The sequence below is a fragment of the Rhodnius prolixus genome, unplaced genomic scaffold, assembly GCF_049639745.1.
Source record: "Rhodnius prolixus isolate KJV_2025 unplaced genomic scaffold, Rpr scaffold_3, whole genome shotgun sequence".
NCBI lineage: Eukaryota > Metazoa > Arthropoda > Insecta > Hemiptera > Reduviidae > Rhodnius > Rhodnius prolixus.
This window is the reverse complement of record NW_027411603.1, coordinates 15,580,289-15,607,345: the sequence shown is the minus strand read 5'-3', so window position 1 is coordinate 15,607,345 and position 27,057 is coordinate 15,580,289. Positions and strand designations below refer to the sequence as shown.

The window sequence follows — 27,057 nt, the reverse complement described above, 5'->3', positions numbered from 1 at the left end:
CTGTTCACGGAAATTTATATAGTGTATTTAGATAAAATTGCTATAGCACACTCAAACTGCTGATGATCGTGAAAAGGATCAAAATCAGTAAACGCCGCGTGTCATTCTTGATTTTTTTCCAAACAACTATTTCAACTCTTGGAAAGTTCAAAACCTTGTAGGGACTAGAAATCCAACATGTATTAAAAAAAGGGTCATGTGGTTCACGTCAATGGATTTCGGTAAGTTGCAGCATTCAAGATAACTAAAAGGCAGTTAAATTAGGCTAGGAGGCTGTTACGAAGAATCAGCCAGATCTTCCTCTCTTTTTGAAGGATTAACTGAGGCAACATAACAATAGGGAGGGGAGATTGGTAGAAACAAAAGTTGAGAAGCTCCAACAACAACAGTACGCGGAAGCCCAAACGTAGTACTCCCTAGATAGGCTAACATACACGACTTCCTCTAAAGCGCATAATAGATAAGTTCATTTACCGGTACGCCCATTGAGCCAACAAGGGGAGATAGAAAATACACACCTAAGTGAATGTTAGGCTTTCACGCCAAAGATAATGAAACTATGAAGGATAACGTCGGGACTGGGCAGCAAGACTCCAAATAGCTTCTACACCATCAACGGAAATACATGTCATAATTGTGAAAAACATTTTTGGTTTAATTATTGGAGCCAATAGATATTAAGGTATAAAAAGAAAAAGAAAAAATTTGGTGAAACTAGGTGTTGAAGATTTTGTACATCAGGACCACGAATAGAAAAGTGTGGTTTTGCTGGAATTGCCCAGGGTGAACTTTATGTATTGCCTTTTTTTAAATCAAATTTAATTATCATAGACAAAAAACTAGTATACAAGAAAGATTATCCTATAAACCGTTCCCTCCGTCCATGTTCAAGCATCAAAGGTTTGATTAGCTTTATTGACTAATTTTATTTATCGTTCAGGAGGGCTGAAAATAGGCATTTTGTTAGGAAACATATCACAAACCACAGCCCATTTTTTTCAATAAATGGAGAAACAAAATATTTTCTAGAAAAGCTTCAACTCAAGCAGCACATATTATAATCTAATATAAAGCTCAAGTAGCTCCTCATGTAAAAATGAAATGCTCAACTAACAAAAAAAAAAAGTCAAAAGTATAGATTTAGAGATGCGAGTCACGTGCTGTAATAACGTCTGGTAGGAGCTGGGCGGCAACCTATCATTTCTGATTCCTGACTCTTTTAGAGGCACGGTCCACAACATACATATAAATGAGTAGGTTCATTGTTAAAAGTTCAACAAAAATCAAGCATAATACAAAACCACACTGTTTTTTTGCTAATTTTGAAGCAATAAAACAATTTTACGATTGCTAATATCCCCGATTTGCTGCATTACTTTTTAATAACTAGATAAATAAGAATCCATCAATTTTGCAACAATAAATCCAGCGAATCACATAGAATTACAAATGGCAAATCAGAGAACCATATAAATACTATGGCATTTTACCTGCAATAATAATGTTGGCTCCTGTTTGAAAGAGAAATGTGTGGGATTTAGAGTGAAATTGGCCAACCTTGCCTTCTCCACAAGGGTCATCAGCAGTTCTCGGACTCGACTCCCATCATCTCTGGCACCCACGAAATGAAACCTTATTTCACCTCCATCACTGTAAAATACGAAATCACACACAAAATGAAATAAGATTCGTATACTAAATCAATGTTACAGTAACATTAATAACATTTGAACTTGATTTGTGATGATGGTTGCTTAAGAAAACAACATGGAATGCTAAATTATTCCTTAATTATAGAATTATTAAGTGATACAGATACTACAAAAATATTGCATAAATTACAACTGAATTTCGAAAGCAAACACTTTCTTGACCAAATAGAATAGTAAGAAATTCGTTTTTAGTAAATAACATATTTTTTTTATAAGTGAAAGATGTTTGCGAAAACCTGATGAAATTTTTTAGGATGAAAGTTTTCAGTATTTAAGAGAGCGTGAGCGAGAGCGAGAGAGAGAGAGAGACCGTACTGTTTCTGATTTAACTCAACGACATGCAGTTGACCATGGAAAAAGAATGCAAAACATTTTATGGAAATTACAGTCGTTTCAGCGTTTCAGATTGCTGATGAGCATTTCTAAAGACGACAGTTAACTAATGCAAAATTCAACTCTCAGTTTAAAAATTAAAACTGTCCGGTAGGACAGTTGTATAAGGGTTGATCGTCAAAAAGTGCACGAAAAAGCGTAACGTTAAAAAACACCCAACTTTGACAATTTTTTTCTCTTTTTCTATAAAAGATAAAATTCCCAAATTTTCTTTAAAATATAGAGCAAACCCTCCTTTATAACTGAAATTTTTTTGCAACCACCCAGACCTAATAGATTTCGAGAAAAAAGTTGCCGAAAATGAGCAAAAACGGCATTTTCAGAAATTCTTCTTCTTCTTCTTCTTGTTGTTGTTGTTGTTACCTTTTTTGTAAACTACGTAGCGCCTAAACGCGAGAACCGATTTTCATGAATGAGGTGTCATTCGATTTGGAATTTTATGTAGATGTGCCTTTTGGGGGTCTCGACGCTGTACACCGAATGGGAGAGGAGTTAGCCCCCTTTATGTAAGGCCCCCTTCAAAATTATTATTACTAATTACTCTGTAAATCTTAGCCCGATTTTGATAAAATTTGGTAGGATGATGGGGTTAGGGCTCCCCTATGTAACATTAAAGCGACGATCTGCTCTTACACTAGTTAAGGGGAAGTATAGCAATCGTTTCAAATTATCGACACGTGAACTGATTTTCATGAATGAAGTGTCATTCGAATCAAAATTTTGTACAGATTTGCACTTTAAAAGTCTCGTCGCTATGCCTCATATGGAGGGGAGTTCGCCCCACCCAAGTAAGGCCGTTTCTAAAACTATTATTACCAATATTTCTATAACGCTTTGTCCGATTTTGATAAAATTTAGCACGAAGAAGTGATTAAAGCTCCTCTACATGGCTGTGAAGTGCCATCATGCTCTTACACCTACTAAGAGGAAGTACTGCAATCGTTAAAATTATCAATGGGTGAACCTATTTACATTAATGAATTGTCGTTCGATTCAAAATCTTTGCCTCTTTGCCTTTTAGGGAGAAGTACTGTAATCGCCCTTTTATTTTTCTTACTCCTCTTAAAAGGAAGGTCTGAAATCGCAGTTTAAATTTGCTTTTTACGTACAAATACCTTCCTATTTTATATAAAAAGGCTTTCTCAAAAAAATTGTTATTGAGGATGGTTTGGGGACGGCAACTATAATCATTCTTTAAAAAGATCTCTCCAGTGGTAGTTACGGTTCCTACTTAACACCTTATCAGGTTATAATGATAGAATTGCTTATTCCTAGTTTAAAAAAAACAGTAAAGCAGATATGTAACTTAGCAAAATAGACAAAAATGAAAATTTATCCAAAAGGTACAAAAATCTCCTTAACAAAAACTTACAGTTTAAAAAGTTAAGTATAAGGGTTGATTAAACGCCAAAAGGTACACAAATCAGCAAGTACCCAACATTTCATTCAAGCTTAGTTGATATAATTTAAGTAATTTTGCTGCATTAACTTTTCCTTCACATTTTTTAGAATTTATTAGATGTCACAGACCCTTATGCTGGCCATTTTCATCTACAAAATATTTGTTCAAGTAGCACTGTAGATTGACTTTAATATCTATTAATCTATAATAATCAAACTATTAATTACAGGTTAAAAAGAAAACGTTATAAAAAATAAAAAAAATTACGAGGCTACAAAATTTAAAAACTTTTTTAAAAAAAATGCTTACACCAACATACATCAGTGATTTCGATTATTTTATTTTTAATAAAAATCGTAGGTTTAAGTTCATTCTTCGATTAAAGTAATTGTTATTTTATGTAGTAGTCAAACGTTTATAATAATAGGTAATAATTATCTGGCTCTATCGCAAATAATATAGTTTTCTTCAATCACACTCTCAATGTAGCTGTTCTTCTCACAATGTTATATATATGTTATGTAATATAAAATAAATAAGTATTGCATACTTTTAGGACAGCTAATTATTCCAGTGTTTTACTATAAGTAAAATTAAATTACAATTGAGAAATGAATAATTGTTGTTGAATAATCTACTTGTTATTAACTGTGTGTTATTTGTGCTCACGAATATTTCGGTAAGACGAATTCAAGTCTGAAATATTGTTTTAAATCCTCCGTGTTTCAAATTTAAACAGTAGCCGACTCTAACTTTGTCTTTTTCTACTTTAACATGCATGTATAAGATGTGACAACTTCAGATAAAGGGCATATTAAAGATAAATCAGAAGAATAATTTGGAATAGAGTTAAAATAAAGTACCTATTTAAAAACGAAGATATAATATACATTTTATCATAATTATAACCAAATAATATTATGAACGAACTGGCCAGCATAAGGGTCTGTGACATCTAATAAATTCTAAAAAATGTGAAGGAAAAGTTAATGCAGCAAAATTACTTAAATTATATCAACTAAGCTTGAATGAAATGTTGGGTACTTGCTGATTTGTGTACCTTTTGGCGTTTAATCAACCCTTATACTTAACTTTTTAAACTGTAAGTTTTTGTTAAGGAGTAGAAGATAGCTTTGAATTTATTCTACTAACCTTTATTACTTTCGTGGCTTGAACTCGGGCATTTTTGATACATATTTTTAAGTTCTAGTTTGTTTTTTCTTTTAATGTTTTCCAGTAATTATTTGCAGGCTCTTTCTACTTACGCTTTTTGGTACGGATGTATACGCTAAAGAGAATATGACTGTTGAAGCTATTAAGTATGAATTTTCATGTCCTGAAAGTGAAAGGTATTCACTCATTTTTTAAGCAAAAAACCGTACGCATATCTTATTCCGTACTAATCTAATAAAAACAAAACGTCTTTTTCCAGGTTCTAATTAGATTTCAAGTTATTTTGGAAAGAGTGAGTAGATTACACTAGACAAAAGCAAGGAGGACCCTCATATTTTGAAATTTCTTGCAGGCTGTAAATAAGAAACGAAGCTAGAAACCTTAAGACTGTATTTTAATATCGTTTGTTCATTCTAAAATAATAAAAAGTTTCTTAAAACAATGTTTGAGAACGCACTCTTTGGTGTCAAAATTTCAATTTTTAAGATGCAGAGGGAATAGAATTTGGCTTCGAGGAATTTTCTCTGAGCAAGCGTTCATTTAGTCAGAGTTAGTATAGCTAAGATAAAACACTACCTCGTTTACTGAAAACTATTATTAGACCTATGCATTTTAACCAAGGTTTCCTGTCTGTCTCTACAGTAGAATTGAAGATAGGTATCTGCAAAAGGAACGCAGGATAATCCGAGGTACGCCTCAACTATTTCTCAGTTTGTGTCTAAACAAACAGCTGAAATCTGCGTAATCCACCAGACCGTAAAATTAATAAAAATGCATATCTTTACAAAGCAATAATTTGGACTGATTTATTAAGTGCTCTCGATAAATCCATAAGTGATCAGTACTTTTAACCAATTAAGTACACGTGTTCAAGGGATGACAGTTCACACTGATGATTTAAGTAAGGAGTGGGCGGATGAGGCAACCTGCACGAGCCGTCTCTACAGCGAATTTAACCCCTTTGGGGTAGGTCAACTGATCATATAATTAATAGAATGTTGAAAGTGTATCATTACGAAAGTTTCATTAGCAAATAAACTATCAGAAGTTATTACGCCACGTAAAACCGCTAAAATCGTTCTCGAAACTACTCATACATTTCTAACCGCGAATGTTTATTAGAGCAAAAGAATTTAATGGCGTTGATTGATATTTAAAAGAATATCACTTAAAATTGTTCACAAAATGATTCATTTTAAGTTGAGCAGGAACATTGATTAAAGCACCGTACACGACTTATTGGGTTGTTTTAAATAGTCTTCTTAGATCAGGTATCATGTTTTTAGTAAAATTTATCAAAACATAAACATAAATTTTCTAAAAGATTTTATTTATTTAGTGTCCCTCAAGATGGGTACTACCGATAAAAATCTCAATTTCTAAAATATGACGTGTTTATTGGGGGTAAAAAATATGCTTATTTCGTAACCATGAATGAATTGGTTCAGTATTTTTTGTACTTTATAAGATAATCATATATATTATATAGTATGCATCAGAAAGGATGAAAGAAATAACCAATGAGACCGTGATATTCTTGGACTGGCCCTTTCTTCTTATGAATAATCAATTTATCTGGTAGTATAGAAGAAGAAGGGTGAGAAATGATGGGTAACATTAGCTGCCCATTATTCTCATTCTTTCCTTTGGATAATTCTAAATTCATTTTCGCAAACTAGTTGTATTGCAGGATGGCGAAATATAAGAAGAATTAAGTGCAAATAAAGGAAGAGAAATGAGGAGCAAATAGATAAATAATAAATGAAGCTTCAACAAAAGAAAAGAATGGAATCTGTTAAAGAAAGCACAGTAATTGGAGAAGAGAGAAAACAATAAATTATGTAATCCTAGATATCGCAAAATATTTCTCGATACCAGCATTCTCTTTTCCATCATGTTTTCATTGTTATGAATAATAATAAATTAAAACATTCATCAAGCCAGAGAATCTTTTATAATTTATTATTACATGATTAGGGATCGAAGTAAACATTGTGGAAAACCTTATTTGTACGAGAAAAATTCATTTAATGCAGGTTTTTATCCGAATAAAACTCTACTTATTAATCTAATGAAAACTAAAAAGGATTGTTAAAAAAAAAAATGCAATTACATTTATCATTACAATTCATTCTCCCGATTTCACGCACGACACTTGAACAATAAGGTTCTTCAGTTAGAAATCCTCTATTTTTTTAACACTCTTCTTTTGAAAAAGCCACTTAAGTTATGTTAGATAGTAATATTTTACTTTTAACAAAATATTGATCCCTGAAATTTTTAGCCAGTTTAAAAATATTTTCTTTAAATTAAAAGTGGGCAAATAAATGTAGCAACATAAAAATGATTTTTTGTCGCTACCATATTTCTTGAATTTTTATAATCCCATTAAGAGTAAACTTAAGGAATTTATATTTTTGTGTGCATTAAGCGAGAATGCCAACAATTTGAGGCATTCACGCCCATTAATTTGAGAAAACATTACTATAGTTTTTCTTCAAATTATTGCCGATTAAATGCATGCAGGAGGAGAATTGGGTTAGTAGGTTATTTTTTTAGCCCAAAAGTTAATGGAAAGAATAGAATCTAAAAATAAATATTAGTCATTTAAAGATTTACTATTTTAAATTACTGTTTCAAATATTAATAATTCATTATTCAGTTACTATTTATTATTACTCAGTTCTCCACAGAAAACAAGGATAAGCAGTTGGCGATATTGAAGAAATCCTAACTCTAGGATCCGGTTTACCACCCCATGGAGATTGATATGATAAATGAATGGGCACAAAAAAAAAAAAAAATGCATGGCCGTTTTTTATGCCAAGCTTTCACTCCGTAATAGCGATCTTGTTCAGTCCACTAAGTAGTTACACTCCATTTCCAGAGACAGAGAGGTTGTATAAGCGATCCTGGATTAGGTAATATCCAGAAAAGCTTATAAAAAGCACATACTGCAAGAAAATATCCTGGGAAAATGCAGATTCGACAGTAGGTAACCAAGAGCATTCAGCATCTCACGGCAGAATGTTCTGTTCCAGCTCCAATGGATTAACTGAGAAGATAAAACGTCACCAAACTCATTCATTTGGCAATGAGAAGCAAACACAACCTTGTGAACGCACTCCTTATTATATGTACAACTCTCCAAGAGTTTCTTTGGAAAGTCCGAGTAGGATTTACGATTTACTGAGACACTCATATGAATAACTAACAAGGCGATTCAAATTGATGCCAAATAATTGGTGTTGCCGTTCTCCTAGATGAAAATATGCTGAATGTGCGGGTATTAAAGAAAGAAAACATCAGCATTTTGAATTGAAAGAGATGGAATTTTAGGTTAAGTGAGTGGTCTTTCCAGTCGTGATATCATCATTTGACAATTACCTAATGCTATAGCAGAATCTTTTAAAGAACTCGGCCTTAATAGTGATATCCTGAGAAAAGCTCAGGATTAGATTCTCTTTGATAGGTCAAGGATACTTTAAAAGAATACGTAGAAGGGCTGAAATTTAAGATTGCATCTACATCGGCCTTATCTACCTAAAAATGTCCCGCTTCTGTGAAAAGTACTTATGTAACAGTAATAATAATAAAAGAAATGATTACAACTGAAAGCAATGTAAACTTTTTAAAAGACACCACTCAGGAAATTAGAAATTAAAGCTTCAGGAAGAATTTAATTTTTCAGAAGTGTGGTTGCAATGTTTATGGTAATGCGAAAGGCTTTTTTTTTGCCTAAAAGTTTCCAACTAGAAGGAAAAACTAGCGCTATTTATACTATACGCAGCAATCCACTCGGAGGATTCTTTAAAACAAGTTGGTATAGAATGTTTTTTTTTAAGGCTGACAGAAGGAACTTATATGGACTTTTGCTTTCTACAGCTGTAAAAGTTCCCTTACAAAAGACAGCAAAGTATTTGGGTTTGTTTTGGAGGTGAGTAAATCCACTTCACTAAACCCTTATGAAGCACACGCCAATGCCTCAGAGGCCCAGATGTACTGTCCTTATATTGGAACTGACCGGGTGCTGTGCTGGTAGTCGGAGATAAAAGTCACTAACCACTAGTCTGAGGCATCACAACATACTAATTAGGAAAAGCAGTTAGGATGCGAAAGCAGGATATTAATTATGGATTAATCTAATCTGTCGCGCACAGTCGAACCAAATCTTGATTTCTAAAATGAGTAAATTTCTTACGATCAATGAAATCTGGTGTTGTTCCTGACTTATTTAGGCTAATTAAATTTATTTAATTTAAAATTATCCGGGAGATTTTCATGCTTAAGTTTTCGATCGCGTCTGGCACCTGGAATGGCTTGATAAACTCCACAGCATTCTATCTACTGCATGATATCTAATTCCAATTCATATTTCTCCTAACCTTTATGTAGAAGGTTTAAATGGAAAGATCTACACAGACGATACAATATTCTCTCTAGATTTCTCGATAAACGATCAAAACTTCAACAATTAACAAACAACTTATCAACAAAAAGATATTTGCAAGTCTGAGCGTACGAATGTGATTAGTGTTCAACTAAAATTACCAATCAACATCTACAGAATCAGATCCTTTCAATCAAAAACCCTTCACCGAATCGTTAATGCTATTTACTTTTTTTAAAACTTTATATAGCAAGATCTCCTCATTCTCTAAAATCCGAAGCTGCAAAATCCCTTTATGATAAGTTCTACGCTTCAGTTTCCTCACATCCTAATCCTCTACTTTCTAAACTCTCTACATTGCCATGTAATCCTCCAAAATGGATGTGACTACGTGATCTTCTTAAAAGAAAGTGCTAGTGAACAGTGAGACGATGCTTTTCTTAGGGATTTCACCACTAGATGAATTTTCCCCTCACGCTACTCATGTATGTTTTATATACATATACATACACACACATATATATATATATATATATATAGATCAGCTTCACTTGTTGCAGGAAAGTACTGAAATAAAGTTTTAAAAAATAATTTAAACATGAAAATGTATAAAGAATGTAACTTACGCAACATTTAGCACTTTAGCATCTTCTATCCTGGCAAGATTGGCTCCTTTAAGGTATTTTGTCATCTGTAATTAAACAAAAAATACAATAAAAATTAAGAACAAATTTTTACTTTTTCTTACTAATAGTAAAGGAAAGTTTTCTTTTAATTTTTTTATTTTTTATTTTTTTATTTTTTTAATGGAAATATTCTTGAGTCCAAATATTCTCTTATATTTTTGTATTTACCTCTGTTCAGCTCTTATTATACAATCTCAACACACTCGCTAGGCGTAGTTGTTAATATTTAATACTATATCTTTGCATTCTTAAGTTCATTAAACGCTTGTATACAGGCGTGGTATTGCAATCATTTGTGGAAAGGGTAAGGACTATCTTACAGTGGTAGAAAGAAAAGCTAGTTTGGCTGGAGTGCAGGAAAACACAACATAGAGGACATATTAATTGTGTTGTTGCCGGGAGGTACATACAGTGGATTTTGCTCTCTTATTGAATCAGTTGCTGTTCAGAGCTGAGGTAGATTTGGACCATTCTACTTCAATGCCGATCCTGGTCTGGACTGGCTGGACTGATGCAGAGAGAGAGAGAGAATTCAAAAATCTATATTAATTATTATGAAATTCCAATTATAGATATTAATAGAATAGTCATTATGTAACATACATTCAATGAATGAAATCAGATTACTCTATTCCTAATTTAGAAACTAATTTCCAAATAATTAATTAATCGCAGAGTAAATTACTTCGAATTTACTGATTCCATTAGGGCTTTGTCACTTGCAAAAGACTATCAACTTAATAAATAACATCAGCATCTGAGAACTGAAGTGCTGCAGTGGAAATCATATGGATATCTATTTCAAAAAGCAGTTAGGGCATTTTTCTACATTTGTATTGTTTTCTTAATGCGGATTTTAATGTAAATATATGGGTGTTCTTCCACATACCATGTGAAGGTCTCGAATGTGTTTAGATTTTAGTAGGTATAGCAATGTCACGTTCATTAAACGCAATTTTATTACTGTTTGATCTATGTTTAGGCTATATACGAGTAAGGTCGGAGGTGGTAAATCTTGTATAATATAAACAATGCGCTGAAAAAAAATCCGGGCGCCAATCACCTCAGATGTTGACGCGCCCTAAATCATTAAATAATAATAATAATATTCAAAGCCAAGCTCGGTAAACGAACACAGTACATCTTACAGAAGTGCTTCGAGCCGTTCTGCTATCAGCATGCCTTCTCAGATTTAATAATTTTTTTTCCTAAATCATTTCCGTAAGACATTTTTCCGAATAACACACCAGTAACAGAGAATTCCAAATTATTATTAATGCTAAGTTTTCTTCTGTAATGAGGTCACGCTTTCCTGTTAAATCAACATTGATTTTTTTTTTTTTTTTAAATTTTATTTCTGCAAGGTTCTTAACTCTAGAAAGCAAGCATTGTTTCTACAGGAAACTAAACCACTAAATGCATGCACAGGTGAATGAATTGGAGGGCTGTGAAAGGCAGTAGATTTGAATTTTAGAACAGCGGCTGTTTAGATGAATACTAATGTGTAAAATAAACATTCACAAATTTAAAATTTCTATTGTAGATAGTTTAAATATTTTACTATCCTAACTAAATGAAATTCATAATAATGTTGCACAAGATATTTTGGTATCTAGAGAGACGTTATTGAATATACATTTTGAATATTCAATAACTTTTCGTATGCAATTCGGCCTAATTAATAAATGGACACTTTAAAGTACCTCAAATTCATTTTCCATTACCTATATAGAAACTGATGCTAATTACCCAATTACTCATTCCTACCGAACGATTTATCATGAAAAATGACCTGTTTTTGAAGTCTTTGTTCGAGTGGTCTAGATGAATCCCCGATGCTCGACATATTTACCAGACGGAGTGTACACTCAAAATGTGACAAATCTGCAACAGATTAAAAGGAATTTATATCAAGTTAAGTTAGGTAAATTCACTTATACGTACTCAAGGATTAATTATAGTACAACAAGTAAAATTATTTAACATAAGCCTATGTCTAAGTACCAATGAAAATCAAATTCTGGGCCATTTGCATTGATGTTGAGCATAAATAGTATTGCAATTTATCTATTCTCTTTATGACTCCTGTAAAATTCATAGAAAATGGAATTTTAGATTCAAATTCTTCAGGAAAACAATCTCTATTTCTACATCATTTTAAACTTAATTCTATTTTCTGTTAACTGAGTTTCCATTTATTTTTATTTGAGCTAGGTTCTTAAAGTTTTTATACTGTCAAATATAAATAATTGCTAGAGGAGGTCCTCACAAGAGTACATGGTATGAAAAAACGGGACAGGAGTATTGAAAATCCGAACGAATAGCTTTCTTCAAGTATGAAAGAAGGTTAACTGCACTGACGAGAGTAGAATTCATCGGATGGGAGAATTTGAACATATAAGCAAGATGGAAGGATGGAGTGCGAAAGACCACTGTATTATTATTTGACATAGAGTCTAGGCTAAATAGCAATAATTGTAGCGAGAAGGCCTTTTATTTATTAATAGTTAATTAATAATTAATATTTTACTACCTTTATTATAAGCAGAAGTGCCCAATTTTAATTGGCATTATCAGCACTTTGTCTTTCTATCACCTTATATCAGATAAATGTACCGACTTAAACACATAGTGAGTTACAGTTTTGAGACTTGCAAATATGCTAATGGTATTGCTCTATCATCAAAAGAACTATATCACATTATGTCAACAAATGAACATTCGGTTACGTCCATAGTGGTGGACAACATCGCTAATTCTGAACGGCTACAGATTTTCTTCCAATATTGGTGATTGATTCATCAGATTGGTGCAAAAAAAAAAAAAAAAATATTGAGTCTCTAAAGCAAGTGTGTTACAAAGTGCTTTTTAAGTGGAAATCAAATTCTATATAACAAACTAAAGAACCAATCTCTAATGAAGGATGGAAATCCGAAACCAGTTTAACTAAAACAGATCTTAAAAACGGTTAACAGTCAACTGGTGTTAGCAGTTTAGTCACTTGACTAAAGAAGAGTTGAAGTAATCTGCCTATTAAAAAAAAAAATCTAAAAATTTATTATGTTTAATCTTAATAAATTAAGAGAAATTTATTAAATCTTATCGAACAAAAGAAATGTGAAAAGAAATGAAAAATATATAAAAGAAAAGAAATGTACAAATATAGTAGTTATGTTGTAGAAGTAAAACCAAGTAAAAAACTTCTTAGAATGTTCTTTGAAGATGGTAGAAGAAGAGTAAAAACTAAAAGCGTCCTCTTCCAAAAACAATAAATTGTGCAGAAGTTTTAAAATTCTCTTTCATTCTCTTAATGGCAACAATGTGGAGTACTACCAGTGACATCTGGTTCTAAAGGCGAATGTCGGAGTTTGTGTATGTTCTATTCTAGTTTGCATTCAAAGCCTTGTTCCTTAAATTGTTCTTCTTAGTTTTCGGAGTTAGGAATTACGATTTATATACTTAAATTTATTGTTTAATATTAGTGTCACGCACAAAATTGCCTCTTCTTGCCTATTGTTACATTACAGCTTTATGTATCTGGAAAGTAGTGCGGACTGTATGACGGCCAATAATTCACTGTAGAGTGTTGAAATGAGTTTCTTACATTACTACTCAAGTCAGGCAGCAGCTGAAACCCACACTGTTTAAATGAAAATTAAAGAGTGTGGCCCACTTAGCCTGACTGCACCAAGACATACTTGTTAGACGGGAGATGAACGACAAAAAGAAAAGCGCAACACTCATTTATTCTTTTCCTCTTCCGACATAATTCAAATCTTTCTATTCCAATGCCTTCTATGACATTCAAACATGATTTTCTTCCAATAATATGCTCCCCAAACTTTTCGTTTTCTTTGTTTCAATGATCCTACAATTTACTTTCATCTTATTCAATATTCCTTACCAATTTTCCCGATTTATTCTTACATCTTTTAATAGGCGAGTTTTGAATCCGATTGTGTGTTTGTGTCCAAAAATAGAATGAATATTGAAGAAGCAATAGCTTATTAAAAGCCAGATTCTGGGACAACCTAAAAGATATATTGTAAAAGAAAGAAAGATCCATTCAAGAAAAATGTGTATTTAAATATAATGTAGGCATCTATAAACTCTACAAGTGTGAATTAATATATTTGATAACCAGCTAGAATTAGCCTATGGGTACGCTAATATTTATTGTAGTTACTCAAATATCTATTATCCCCGCAGGCTCTATTGAATGATGAGAAGGTTGTTAGTTAGCCAGGGAAATGCAGGCGCTCCATACTAGCTGAAGAAGTAATTAGTCACTATTAAGAGAGTTCCTTTGTATGAATAGATGTTGCAAAAAGTCTCATCAAATTAAAACTTGGTTCTTCATTTAAAAAAATTAAGTTCTGACAGAAATCAACATCCTACTGCTTTGATTTTAATTGTCGTTTTAGATACTCGAGTACTGACAGAAATCAATCATCCAATGCTTTGTCCCATTTGTAAGAAAAATTTTCTGTTAACATTTTATGGGTAACAACACCATTCCTTTTTCCTGATGAAGAGAATAACTATACCGTTATAAACCTTGCTTTTTTATTTCAAACACTGTTCCAAAAATAACAATGTTTGATAAGCAAAGGAAATATTTGTTACAATGCAAACAAAGCAGACAATTAGACCCAATCATAAACTTAGAGACAGATCGAAGCCATTTACTACCAAGACCAGTTGTTAACATAACTAATGTTGCCTGGATTGAACAGGCGTTTTCTCTTCCATACAAGAACAGGCTTCAGTTAACAAGAAGATCCATATTTCCTACAACTTCAATATATAACTTCAGAAATACAACTTTATTCTTTACCACGATTTCCGATAATGGGATATAGCAGCTGTATACGCAAGAAGTTGGGAATTGTATAAAACTAGGCCCTAAGTTAGACACTATTCCTTTTGGTTGAACAATGTCTATTTGGGCGACTTTTCCGTTTGCATTTTAACTTCCACTTTTCTAGAGCCCTTTTTTTACGGCAGATTGCTTAACCTTTTTACTCCTCTATAACTGCAAGGAAAATAATTTATTGCTTATCACGGTGTATTTAGGAACTCCCGAGAAGATGAAAAGATATGCTAAATTTCAAGATAAAGGGCGAAGTACCAATAAAAGTTTTTCAAGTTCTTTTCAAAAATAAGACCAGTGCAGTCTAAACACACAAAGAAGTAAAACTTTTAAAATATACTATAAATAGATAAGTAAATAGATTTTTTGAGAGTTTTCCAAGGAAGTGCAACCTTAACGTAGTAACTGTTTTTATTTACGCCTATTATTCTTGTCCTATCATTTTTGTTGAAACTTGTTTACCTGAAAATTAAGGTTACCGAGAGAAGGGCAAGTTTTCCTAGAAATAGTATGTGTGGACAAGAATATTTACTTGGTGGGAGCGAGCATTTAAAAAAATGCAGTGGTCGTGCGCAAAGCAGTACGCATAGAGCACAAAATTCCAAAACGGTAAGAAGAAAACGCTGCTAGCTGAACCAACCATAATTTTAGCCATGTAGCACTCCTCCCTGTTGTCATTCAATCCGACGGTGGGTAATAGCCCAACAACATCTAGCTTCATACGAAAGTAAAGAGTAATAAAACTACCAAAAGCTCTGTACACCTTTAGATATCCACTGTTGTGCAGTTGGCCTCTAAAATTATTTGCCCTAAATAGCTGCTCGAGTTACTTTGTAATTTTTTTATAAGCATTTAGACAAATTTTCGAAATAGTATTTTATAATATTGCAAATGTGAATTAAACTCCTCTAATATACCTAGTTATTTGCGATTTTCTTTATAGATCGTATCGCATGTAGGACTAACATACTTTCTTGGAGTATCTGTGTAGAAAAATTTATCTTCTCAGACAACTGCAATCTTTTTTTAAATGCCAAAGCCGGAAAATTACAAATTTCCACTTAAATTTCTGGAAAAAATCTGTTATCGGAAAATGCATATTTACAGGATGGGTTCATAAGCTTTTTCATTTTTTTCTAATATGCTTACAATAATATTAGCTGATCTATGGATACCAAACCTAATAATAGCATATACAGTAACTTCATTTCAAACGAATGATTGATGGGATCAGTTTTATGAGACTTCCCCGGCAAGGTTGATCCTGAAAATTCAAATTCTTAGTACTAGTTACGATTTAAAGAAGATAGACTACGCTGCAGATTGTATAATCATTTTCCCTACTATTTATCAATGCTAAGACTAATCTGGATTAAATTAAAACTGGCGCTAAATTTGGAAAAAATGTCAATTACAGTTGTAAAAATTATTGCAATAAGAGAGTGTTTAGTCCCAGAATTTTGTTTCATAAATAATGTGTTTCAAAACAGTCTTAAGGAAAGGATGTTGAAGTTGTTTGTATTAAATGATGTGGCACTCGGCAGGTTACACATCGATTCCCACGCCACACTAACTGGAGTCAGATAAAGTATTCACAAGGTTTGCTAGATGTCACCCTTATGTAAAATAGGGCAAATGTTCCTCTAACTCAGCTTGTGTAATAACTTTTCTCACACAAAGTTGCCGATAAAAAGCACACCATGGCTATATTAAATAGTGCTATTGACTCGTATTGAATTAAATTACAGATATTTATAATGTTCAGTGCTCAAAAAAGTGTACGTATTTTGTTGAGACTTAGGTCCTCTGTGACTCCTAAACTGAGTAGTAAATATAACTATAGATTTCCGGAGGCTTTATTTCATCTGTCTATCTATAAGATTATAACTTCATGTATGCACCCTTTATTCACTCATCTTAGGTATGGAATTTTTACTTGAAATATTTTTCCAGCAAAAATCGTTTATTTGTTCTAAGGGAGGAGTGGAAAGCTTCCCATAAACGTTAATTTAATTTCAAAATGCCGTTTTAAAAAATTATTAGTATGTTACAAAACTTACGAGTTTAAAAAAAAAAATTAAGAATTGGAAATTAAGAAACTATAGCAAAAGAAAATGATCAAGCTCCCTAATATGTATTTGAGAGAATAATTTAATAAAGATCGATCGCATTATCGTACTTGTCCACAATTGCAATCTTTTTAGGCTTCAGCGGCTCCTTTGGTCAAGTACAAGAAGTTTCTTAAATTGAATAAAACTTTTATAAAAACTTAATTTAGAGCAATATCTGAGAAACTAATCTTAAGGAAGACCTAGAGCTCGTAGAAGGTCGAACGTAGTTCTTTTCATTTTTTCATTCGTTGTGACTACACATTGCTAACAGTAAAAGTTGTGGCGAGAGTCGATAGAAGATAAGCTAATGTTCAACCACGCTTCTTTATGAAAGAACAGCAATAAACGTTGACCTAACTAATGTAACACGTTAAATATCCACATGCAGTAGTTGTGAATATTAAGATTGCAGGAGAAGTGTGAGAGTATACATTTTATGCAATGGGTAGGATTGATCTTATGAAGGTCTTGGGAGACGGTAATCTTGTACGAACTTTAATTAATGTTTTAATTTTTTTTATTATTATTATTCATTTATTTAAGGTGCGTCAAATCTCTAGGTTATTGGGGCCTGGAGCTTTTTTCCGTGCATTGCCAGCCCCGGAAAGTGTTCTCTCGTTACAAACACTGTCCATTTTCAGAAAGTGAGCTGTAAAAAGCTCCTAAGAAGAGAAAATCTAAGGCAACTGCTGGATTCGAAACCGGATATCTGTCTTACAGTTTCCTAGTTTTATTTATAATTAAATATCTAATTTAGAAACTATCTTGAGTTTCTCTTTCTTCAGTAAAAATTTAATTGGCCAAATTGCTTCATTACTAACTTGGCCTGGCATAACGATCACCTGTTAGGTGTGATTGAAAGTGTTTCATTTTTTATTTTGTTAAACTTAAGTCGCTTGGGCCTGTAACTGCTCTGGAAAAAAAATTATAAGAAATAGAATTAAATGATCAAAATATAAGCTAGTAAGTTCTTATTCCAAGCAAATCAAGATTAAAAGCAAATTTACCCTTTAACTTAGCACTTTCCTGAGATGACCTAAATAACCCAATTTAACAAAAAATAAAAGTAAGGCTCTTTCTGAAATATAGTGTTCTGTATAACTATGGTAAACAAAGCTTTAAGGAAATCGAAGTCTTTTTCAAGAAAATGAAAAATTCGCGAAGAACTAAACAACTGCTTCAGTTAAATGGCCATCCTGAATGATTTATTGTGGCCAAATCTTAACTACCAGTAGGAACAACAGTATCAAGCCAGAGTATCAACCAAATTATAGTTTTCTGAGATTTTTTTTTTAAGTACTACGTTCAATAAATCACAGTGCACCTACACAATGAGAGCTAAAACCATTTTTTCGGGTTCATGAAATCTCCAAATAGGAAAATCAAAATTTACTGAACATTATAGTTGAAGCGCCAGAAAAGATCGAAAATATAAATTGACTGCAATGCTATATCTTTCGAGCGGTGAGAAAATGTAAAGCAGAACTTAATATTTTACTCCAATCTTTGTGATTAACTAATTTTTCGGCGAAAAACCAGTTTTCTCTTAAGTAGTCTTAAATTAGCCGTAAAAGTTCTCACTCCAGTTAGATATAATTGAAATGGATGTGAACGTAACATTAGTGAAATTAAAAGCGGGTTCAGGAAATTAGAGAGAAAAGGGATGGATGTTAAGAACTGCAGTAATTATAAATGGTATTACAGGTATTATTACTTAAAAAGGATAGTATGAGATTTTATTAAAACAACGAACTGGACGCCCTGTTTATTTTATTTTTATTATTAATTATTATTACTTTTTTTTTAACAAAAAACACTGTTCATTTTTTTTTTTATATTTGTTCTCGGAATAAATTAAATCTATGTTCAAAGGTGAACTAAAGCATCATTGGTTTTCAATCTAATCCTTTGTAATACTTTTTTTGAGCTAAAAATTGATTTAAATCAGTTGGTGTTCACCTTTGATCATTCAAATAACATGTACCTACTTTTCTGAATGCGTTTTTAATTTAATTTTGTTTCTTTGATGCAAAATTATTTAATTAAGTCGAGAAAATAAGAGGTTGGGTGAAAAATTTAAAATCCGCTTTACAGATAAAAGAAAAAGAAAAAAAAAACGTTATTGGTAGCATGCTTCACCAAACATGATGATTTTTAGCGATTAAAAAAGTCACTGGAAGTGGGTTGCTTTGCAGAGAATGTAGTTAGAACGACAGCTAAAGTCAAATGTTAGGGTGGGATAACGATCAATGTTCATAGGTGTTACGTTTCATTGCGTTCGTATACACGATCGAACGATATTTAGGTTCCGAACCAGTACCTCAACCAGTATTGACAACATCACGATTCGCCAGTCTTTACCTCAAACACCAACAACAGAAGAAATCGAAGCGTGAGAAATGCTCTAACATGCTTGCAGCAGGAAACTTTTATTTTTTACTTCTTGATGTTGATGTTTTAGTCAATACTGAAATAAACTCAAATTTTTTGGCAATTAAATATATATATATATATAAAATATATATATATACACGCAAATAACAAGCAATGAATTCTATTAATTACTAAGGTGTTCTTTTTAGCTCATCTGGCAAATTTTACCAAACTTGTCACTACTTTATTTCTAAAGGGAAAACCGCGGTATCTAAGTAAAAATATTTTAATTAATTCTGGAGCAAATACGAACCAAGTTAGAATCAAGCTTACAGATAGCTTAGTTAACACCACCTTATTGTATGCCGGTGGTATCTGGTCCTCTAATTATACTAACCAGCTAGAAACTGTTCAACTTCAATTGTTCAAACAAATTAATTTACTTAATACAAGTACCCCTAACTCGTACGTACGTTCAGAATTCAATCTTCTCCCAGTTAAAATAATTTTATTTCAGTCTATGCTTTCATTAATTATTAAAATTTTAGATACGCCTGACTTTCGTTTGCTCAGAATCTCTTATAACGCTCTCTTAAACTTAGGATATTTTTTTTTTATTATGGATAACAACTGTGTCTCCAATTTGAAAAATATATTTTTCTCTGTGGGTTCGTTACATCTCTTTCTCTGTTAAAGTGCTGCTGTACTGAGGAAGGAATTTCACCATCTTATTAATAAATATAAAGATATAAATGTAAATGTGTCAGTGAGGATACTGATTGCATACTCAACTCTAGATACAAGTGTTTAAATAGATCTTTAGCTACCCACGGATTACCAGAGGCACATCTGGATTGGAAAGTCAATATTAAAAAGTGAGAGTGGTAGTGCAATTAAGACTGTGTTATTTATCCAAGGCAAGGTTCTATATTAATGGCACCTATTATGAATTTGATGAAAACAATCTTTGCCTCATTTGTAACTCTTTTTCTCCTGATTCAGTTTTCATTTCCTTTTTGAATGTACCTCACTTTTACCCATTAGAAGTCATTTCATTAAATCGTATCGTTCTTCAAATGATTCTATAAATGATAAGTTTCTCAAGTTGTTAAATACAAATAGTCTGAATCAAATTAACGAAATTTACAATTTTATGTACCAAGCTCTGAAGCTCAGAAGTTCTTTGCTCTTAGAGATATAACAGTTGATGAGTAAATTATGTTTAACTAATGAAGTTATTTTTCACTTATGTCAATTAGTTTTGTTTTAGTTTTCCACTTTTTTTTTATCTCATGAAAAATAGTTTCCTTTCTCTTAATACTGTAATAATGTTATTTTATTTTATTTTTTGTGCACAGTTGTTACAACTCCCAGCTAAAAGTATTTACTTATAATCTTGTAAATAAATAAATAAATAATAATGTTATTTTATTTTATTTTTTGTGCATAGTTGTTACAACTCCCAGCTAAAGGTATTTACTTATAATCTTGTAAATAAATAAATAAATAATAATGTTATTTTATTTTATTTTTTGTGCATAGTTGTTACAACTCCCAGCTAAAGGTATTTACTTATAATCTTGTAAATAAATAAATAAATAATAATGTTATTTTATTTTATTTTTTGTGCATAGTTGTTACAACTCCCAGCTAAAGGTATTTACTTATAATCTTGTAAATAAATAAATAAATAATAATGTTAATAAAGTAGGTGGAGGCGTCTATGCTTAGAATGAGCGAAACAATTTTTGAAGACATCTCACAATAAGAATACTCGTCTCGGCGCACGATGAGTTAATATAAAATAAGATTAGAAAAGGTATCTATTCTTCACGGCACCGCAGCCACAAGAGGCTATTGTGCCTTTCCATTTTTTGATCTTGTAGACGAAACCTCCCCTACTAAACAGGTTGAGGACTTTCCATACTAGTTCTTTTGGCGCTACTATCTCCTTTGGTATCAAAGTTCCAAAGGTTTCATAGCGCAACCACTCGCGATTGCAACGCAACCAAACACCAGGTGAGAGGTCGTTTCCTTCTCTTCCTAACACAATCTGCAAAACGGTCCAGAGTTATTATGCCCCTCAGATGCTGTTAAATTCATATTTGTATGAAGTCCATAGAAAAAGGAACAACAGAAAAACTTGAAACTTCAAAAAATCAATGGACTCGATAAATTTGAAAGCATGCCAATGACTTTGATACAATATTTTTGTAGCAAGCAAAAACGAATGAAAAGAGCAAGACTAACGTGATTACTAAAGAGCAATTACTACAGGGTAGTAGGTTTAATAGCGGTCGTGGGCACATGGGCCTTTTATTTATTGTATCCGTTATTACTGTATGTATGGGAAAATGGCACGCCTCCCTGAAACCTTATAAACCACATGTTGCGAAGCCAGTAACAGAAGCTCATGTAATAATTCTTCGCTAATTAACCGTTTCTAAATCAGCCGCACTCCAAACAATCCTCTCTGACCAATTTTGAATTATCGATAGTTTGAACCAAACCCTGACTACCAAATCATTCTCACTTTTACATTTAATATCGTTAAAACAAAATTTGATACATTTTCTGATCGATACTGATATTAATTTTTAATATTTTTTCTTCCATTCATTTTTTAATTACTCATCTCTTTTGGAACTAAGTGAATAAACAATGCTGATTTCAGTATGTTCAAATATTATTTGGAACATTGTGTTAATTACCTGAGAGAAGGAACAAAAACTAAGTTATCTACGCCCACTCGGGCTCATTGTATATTAAATTAATTATAGAACAGTACTCTAAGGGGGACTTAAAATCATGATAATTGTACAAATTTTTTTTTCCGATATGATGGGATATAACCACATGATTCTATTGGATCTATCTATTAGATCCAAACCCAGATTATTGTAATAATCTTGGGATAGGATTTCTTGTACTTCACGGTAGAAATTCAATCATTTGCTACATAAAATAAGAGCGGGAAAACCAAAAGAGTCCTGTGCAAAATATTTTTTTTTGTTTTGATAAACTCCACTCGTGAAGTCATGTAAAAGGAAGTACTTATACCTTTCCTTGGAACTGGTAAAGGATATACTGAGATCGTTTAGAGTTTTCACCAAGAAAACACGTTTAATTCGAAAAAGCAAAAGCAGCATTTTTGTTCTCCAACGGAAAGTTCCATCAAGAAAGAAAGGACAACTCTCTAGTTCAAGAGAAGTTAGGCAGCACAAGAAGCTATTTTATAAGATAAACAAACGATCAAATGAAAATGCATTTTTTCCAAAAAGGAAGATGAGATGTTTCAAAGAGTTTGCAACTAATTATCAAGCTAATATAATTATTACTATATTTCAAAACTTTTTTTTTGAAATGACATGTTAATTAATTTCCGATTAGGCTCCTTATAGAAAAAATTTGAAGCAGGCCTTCGGTTTTAATTTGTACTTACTATTTCAAACTTAAGTTAGTGAAGGAAGTTAGAGTTACTACAAAAGAACCTGTTTTTTGAATACAACGAAAGATGGTTGCTAATGACCGATGCAATAAGCGACCGAAATAATGATAATAAAATCAACTTTAAGTTTCTATAAATCTTAACAAAACTAAAAATTTGCAAATCACCTCACCCACATGTTCCTCAATGAAGGTCCGCAGTCTGATTCTGAACGAGTCTAATAGGAACTGCCAGAGAAATTGGTTTCAGCAGAAATCAGTCTTCTCCATTAACGAAGAAGTAACAAGTCAGTCTTGAAGTGTCTTTGAATTGTAGAAACTATTGCCATTTTTAAAGAGAAGGGAGTCTGCATTAATTTTTTGTGGGTAAGGGGTCATTGTGGTATAAAAGAGAATGAAATTGTTGATACACTTGCAAAGGAAGCCACCAATAGTGGGGAAATGGCTAATTATAAATTACCACACACCGATATCAAGGGTATAATTGCAAAAGCAGCACTACAAAAATGGCAGACAGATTACAATAATGGTGATAAAGGTAGATTCTATAAAACTATGGCAGATCAGTTACCTAGACAACCATGGTTTAAGGGAACTGTCACTAATAAATGGGTTGTTACGACAATAAGCAGGCTGAGAGCGAACCACGCGGTGTGCGGATCGTATCTACACAGGATCAACAAAAGGTCCTCTCCTCTTTGCGTAGATTGCAATGAGGAGGAGGATTTCAAACATGTAATAATGATATGTCCACGTTATGTGGTAGAAAGGAAACGAATGTTTGACGATATATACAGGTATTTAGATGCACCATTTCGCTACGAAGACATTATATTCTCCACCAACATTTATGTGCTTAAGTCGATAGCAGAGCTAGCAATGAAATATGAAAGTATTTAAAAGCTATAGCCGAATTAGAATGAATGGAAGAAAATGCTTAGAGAAGGATTACGTGATTTTAATTTTGGTTAAGCTATAAGGATGGCAGGAGCACAGAGTGCTGCTCCATCCATTAGCAGTAGTTATGTAAATAGCAGTATATAGTGGAATGATGAATGTGTGAAGCGAATGTATTTGTAGGTAAGAATGGAGAGTGAGTGATATTCTAGTGATAAGCACCTAGACGATGCTGGCTGTATGGCGGAAGCCAATGCCAAAAAAAAAAAGAAAAAAGTCTTTGAAAGAAGTAACAAATCTATACATATACATATACATATACATATATATATATATATATATATATATATATGTATATATATATATATATATATATATATATATATATATATATATGAAGTGCATTCTGACAGCTAGGTTGCAGGAGTTCACAATACTCTCTAGGAGTTCCAATCAACAATCGTAGTCATTGTGTCTCAATTGACCTTTAGTAAAAACTTCCTCAATCCTCTTTGAAAAGGTAGTTACGGGCACCAAGTGCGTTCGTACAGTAAAGTGAGAATGGAGTCATCATTCGCACCGCATCTCATCCATTAATAATCTTTAACCAAGTTTTACCCACTTAAGCATCAGTGTTGACTAGCAACTTTTTAGTACAATGGATTTGAAAATCTTAACTATGTCATGGCCGACAGTTACACAGCGCACTGCGAATAATTATTTGATGAACAACTTACTGCACAATAAACCGTTTAGGAAATAGACAATTCTTCGGAGATATTGGTTCAAGCAACGCAAAAACACTCGTTTTCACATCTAAAAATCACACACACTTTTTACCCCGCAGAAGTAGTTAATAATTGCGAATATTCTTCTTTTTTTTCCAGCGTACACACAAGTTAGTTTGTTCATTGATCTATTATACTCATTCACATTTACACATCGAACACTTCATAAACTCCTACACTTACCTTTAATTTGCAATGTACTAGAATTTATAAAATCATTTCCAAAAAAGAAAAATCAGTACTATTTTTAGTGTTTCAATTATTTAAAGGAATGATATCAGTCACGAGATTTGAAACTCTTTAGAGAAGAATAAGTAGTCAAGGTAGATTCTCTTTTCAATCGCGTAATTTCATGTTACCTAAAATTTCTTGCCAAACAATAATCAGTTTAACCAGAAATCAGATATAGATCGGTAGAGTATCATAGCTGTAAACGTATCTAGAAAGTGCAATTTATATTGAAGATACCAGGATTTTCCACCAGAATGCCCAAAGCTCTAGGAAATTGTTGTAGTACAAGATATAAAATGAGATTGAGACGGAGATAACCACAGCTGTGCCTCAACTAGAAATGTTAGCAATTGTAGTAAGTGGAGTGAATAAATAATTTTATTTATGTTGAATATTTTTTAGATACTACAAATATTCTATCAAAATGAATGTAGGTTGGAAAATATAAAATTAAATGGCACTTACTTTTTGGAGCTGCAACTCCATGTCTATCGCACGTACAATGGTTTTCTTTCGTACCTTCGTAACGGCACTGCTTTATACATCCGTTCTGCTGTTTGCAATCTGGAACAAAGATTGTAAATATAAAAATTCATGAACTAAAGAGAAAATAAACCCCTAGAAACATTCATTAATGTGTTTGACATATAAAGTTCGCAAACAAGAATGAAAAAGCGGACTGGGAAAATAAAGCGACGTTTGCTATTAAAAGAAATTATGACATTTAGCTGAGTAGCTGTGTCAGTTAGATATTTTGCCAGAATGGCCTGTAAGGGACTGTGTGAAGTGCGTTACAGTCACATGTCAGAATACTTTGTTGAAAGCTCTCTCCACTAAGCCAGTCACTAAATGTTCGTCTATGTAGACATGGCAAACAACATCATGGTTCACCACTGGGTTGGAGAAGTATAAGAAAATGTACGTGCTATGTCACACAACTTCCACTTAGTAATGTTCCTTTCTTTATCACCATTGTTACACCACACTCTAATAATACACTCAAGAATTTTCTGTTAGCTTGTTTAAAGTCATAAAGAGAAATATAAGGTCGTTTATTTTCATTTTATTTTCGCTTTAGCCAGATAGTTCATTAGTCTAGCTAGCAATTAGACAACTAATCTACATCAATCTGGTGATTAGTGATAGAGGAAACAGCTAATGCGTTACATATATCATGATCAATTTTCCACTTTTTGCATGATTTAAAGTCAGTAATGAAATAGTAAATTAAAAAATTTATTCAATGAGTTTTTGTAATTTTATTAACTTTACATTATAAACTGCGCACAACGAGGAGCCACTAACAGGGGATTTCTACTGCCGCAATGTAGGGAACACAATTTTTTTTGAAACTATTTCGAGCAAAAATATCGCTGAAACCATTAAATTTATTCCTCAATATCAAATATTGCTTACCCTATGTTCTTTAAATCAGGATTTTAACAAAATATTTAATTCCTAGTAGTTTCCCAGGTTTGTTTTCCTCAACGAAAAATAATTCAATAGTAACTTTGAACATCTTTTCTGTAGAATAGTAGTTTAATTTTCCTCTACAAATTTTCTAGACCTACTTTTTTTTCCCCTCCACAGACACTCCTATCCATAACATCATTCTGGTTTAAAAGTTTAGAGCCTAGTTGTGAGGCACTATTTTCTATTGATTCTTCAAAAAGATTGCTTTGTTTTCTAAATGTGAAGATGTACATACGTAATTATAAAATTTAATAGTTGATAATGCAATATCAGGTAAAGAATTTTCAATATTTCCTTTCGATATTATTTTGATGTTAAAACTTTAAGAGTACTTATTTTTATAGAATTAACAAGGCTAAAAGTTTTCAGAATTTTTGTAAATTTAATTTGTACCTCGCTTATCAAAAACTGCAGAATCTCAGACGAAAGATCAAAACGAATAATCTCTAAATATTTACCTGCTAAATAAGCACTATCTCTTTTCTTTAATGTTAATAAATTGTTTCATTTTAAAAAGTAGATTTAAATATTTTCTCTGAACTTGGCCTTAAATAGTAAAAATAAAATAAAAATCATTTATAAGAGTCGATACTTTTAGTCTTGTCCGTTGTGAGAACCTGGATAGATTCTCCGGATGGAGGGATGGCACTAGTAAAAAAGCTGCGAAAGTTTAAGGGCCGTCCCTCAATAAGAGTGATGTTAATAAGCTTAAATTAACAAAAATATAAAAATAAAAATACTGTCAACAATACAATTTGTTTGTCTTGTAATAAGTAAACATTAATCATTAGCAGGGAAAGACGCATGTCTCTAACAATATAGGTTTTTTTTTGCAGTATATTTCTGCAATAAGTGAAGCTGATCAACATGATGCATGTATAAAAATGATAAAAATACGTGAGGGGAGAATTCACACATTGGTGAAACTCCCAAAGAAGAACAGTTCGCTATTGTGCACTGGCACTTACTTCATTGAGAAGATTGGGTGGCCATCTGCGCTTCAACCGTCTTGAGAGTATTTCCAGGTAATGCAGTAAGTTGTGATACTAGCGGATTATTATGAAGTAAATGAAGTGTGGAATTTAACGTAATGGGTTCTTACAGCTTC

The 27,057-nt window shown here is 32.4% G+C and overlaps 1 protein-coding gene across 16 annotated transcripts in view; it reads right to left on the bottom strand.

Annotated features, from left to right (window-relative positions):
• The window catches only part of LOC141453691 (uncharacterized), a 298,436-nt gene that overhangs the window by 112,908 nt on the left and 158,471 nt on the right, over positions 1-27,057 (bottom strand). For 15 of the 16 annotated variants that reach the window (XR_012458122.1, XR_012458121.1, XR_012458123.1 and 12 more), the window contains 4 exons: positions 24,942-25,040; positions 11,549-11,640; positions 9,697-9,761; positions 1,491-1,650 (listed from right to left, as the gene is read on the bottom strand). Coding sequence is in view for 12 of the 16 variants with exons in the window: in XM_074127202.1 (XP_073983303.1) it covers positions 1,491-1,650; positions 9,697-9,761; positions 11,549-11,640; positions 24,942-25,040 (416 nt within the window). In the remaining 4 variants the exon portion in view is untranslated. Of the gene's footprint in view, positions 1-1,490; positions 1,651-9,696; positions 9,762-11,548; positions 11,641-24,941; positions 25,041-26,917; positions 27,041-27,057 lie in introns of those variants that run through there. The other variant, XM_074127206.1, reaches the window with a different exon arrangement.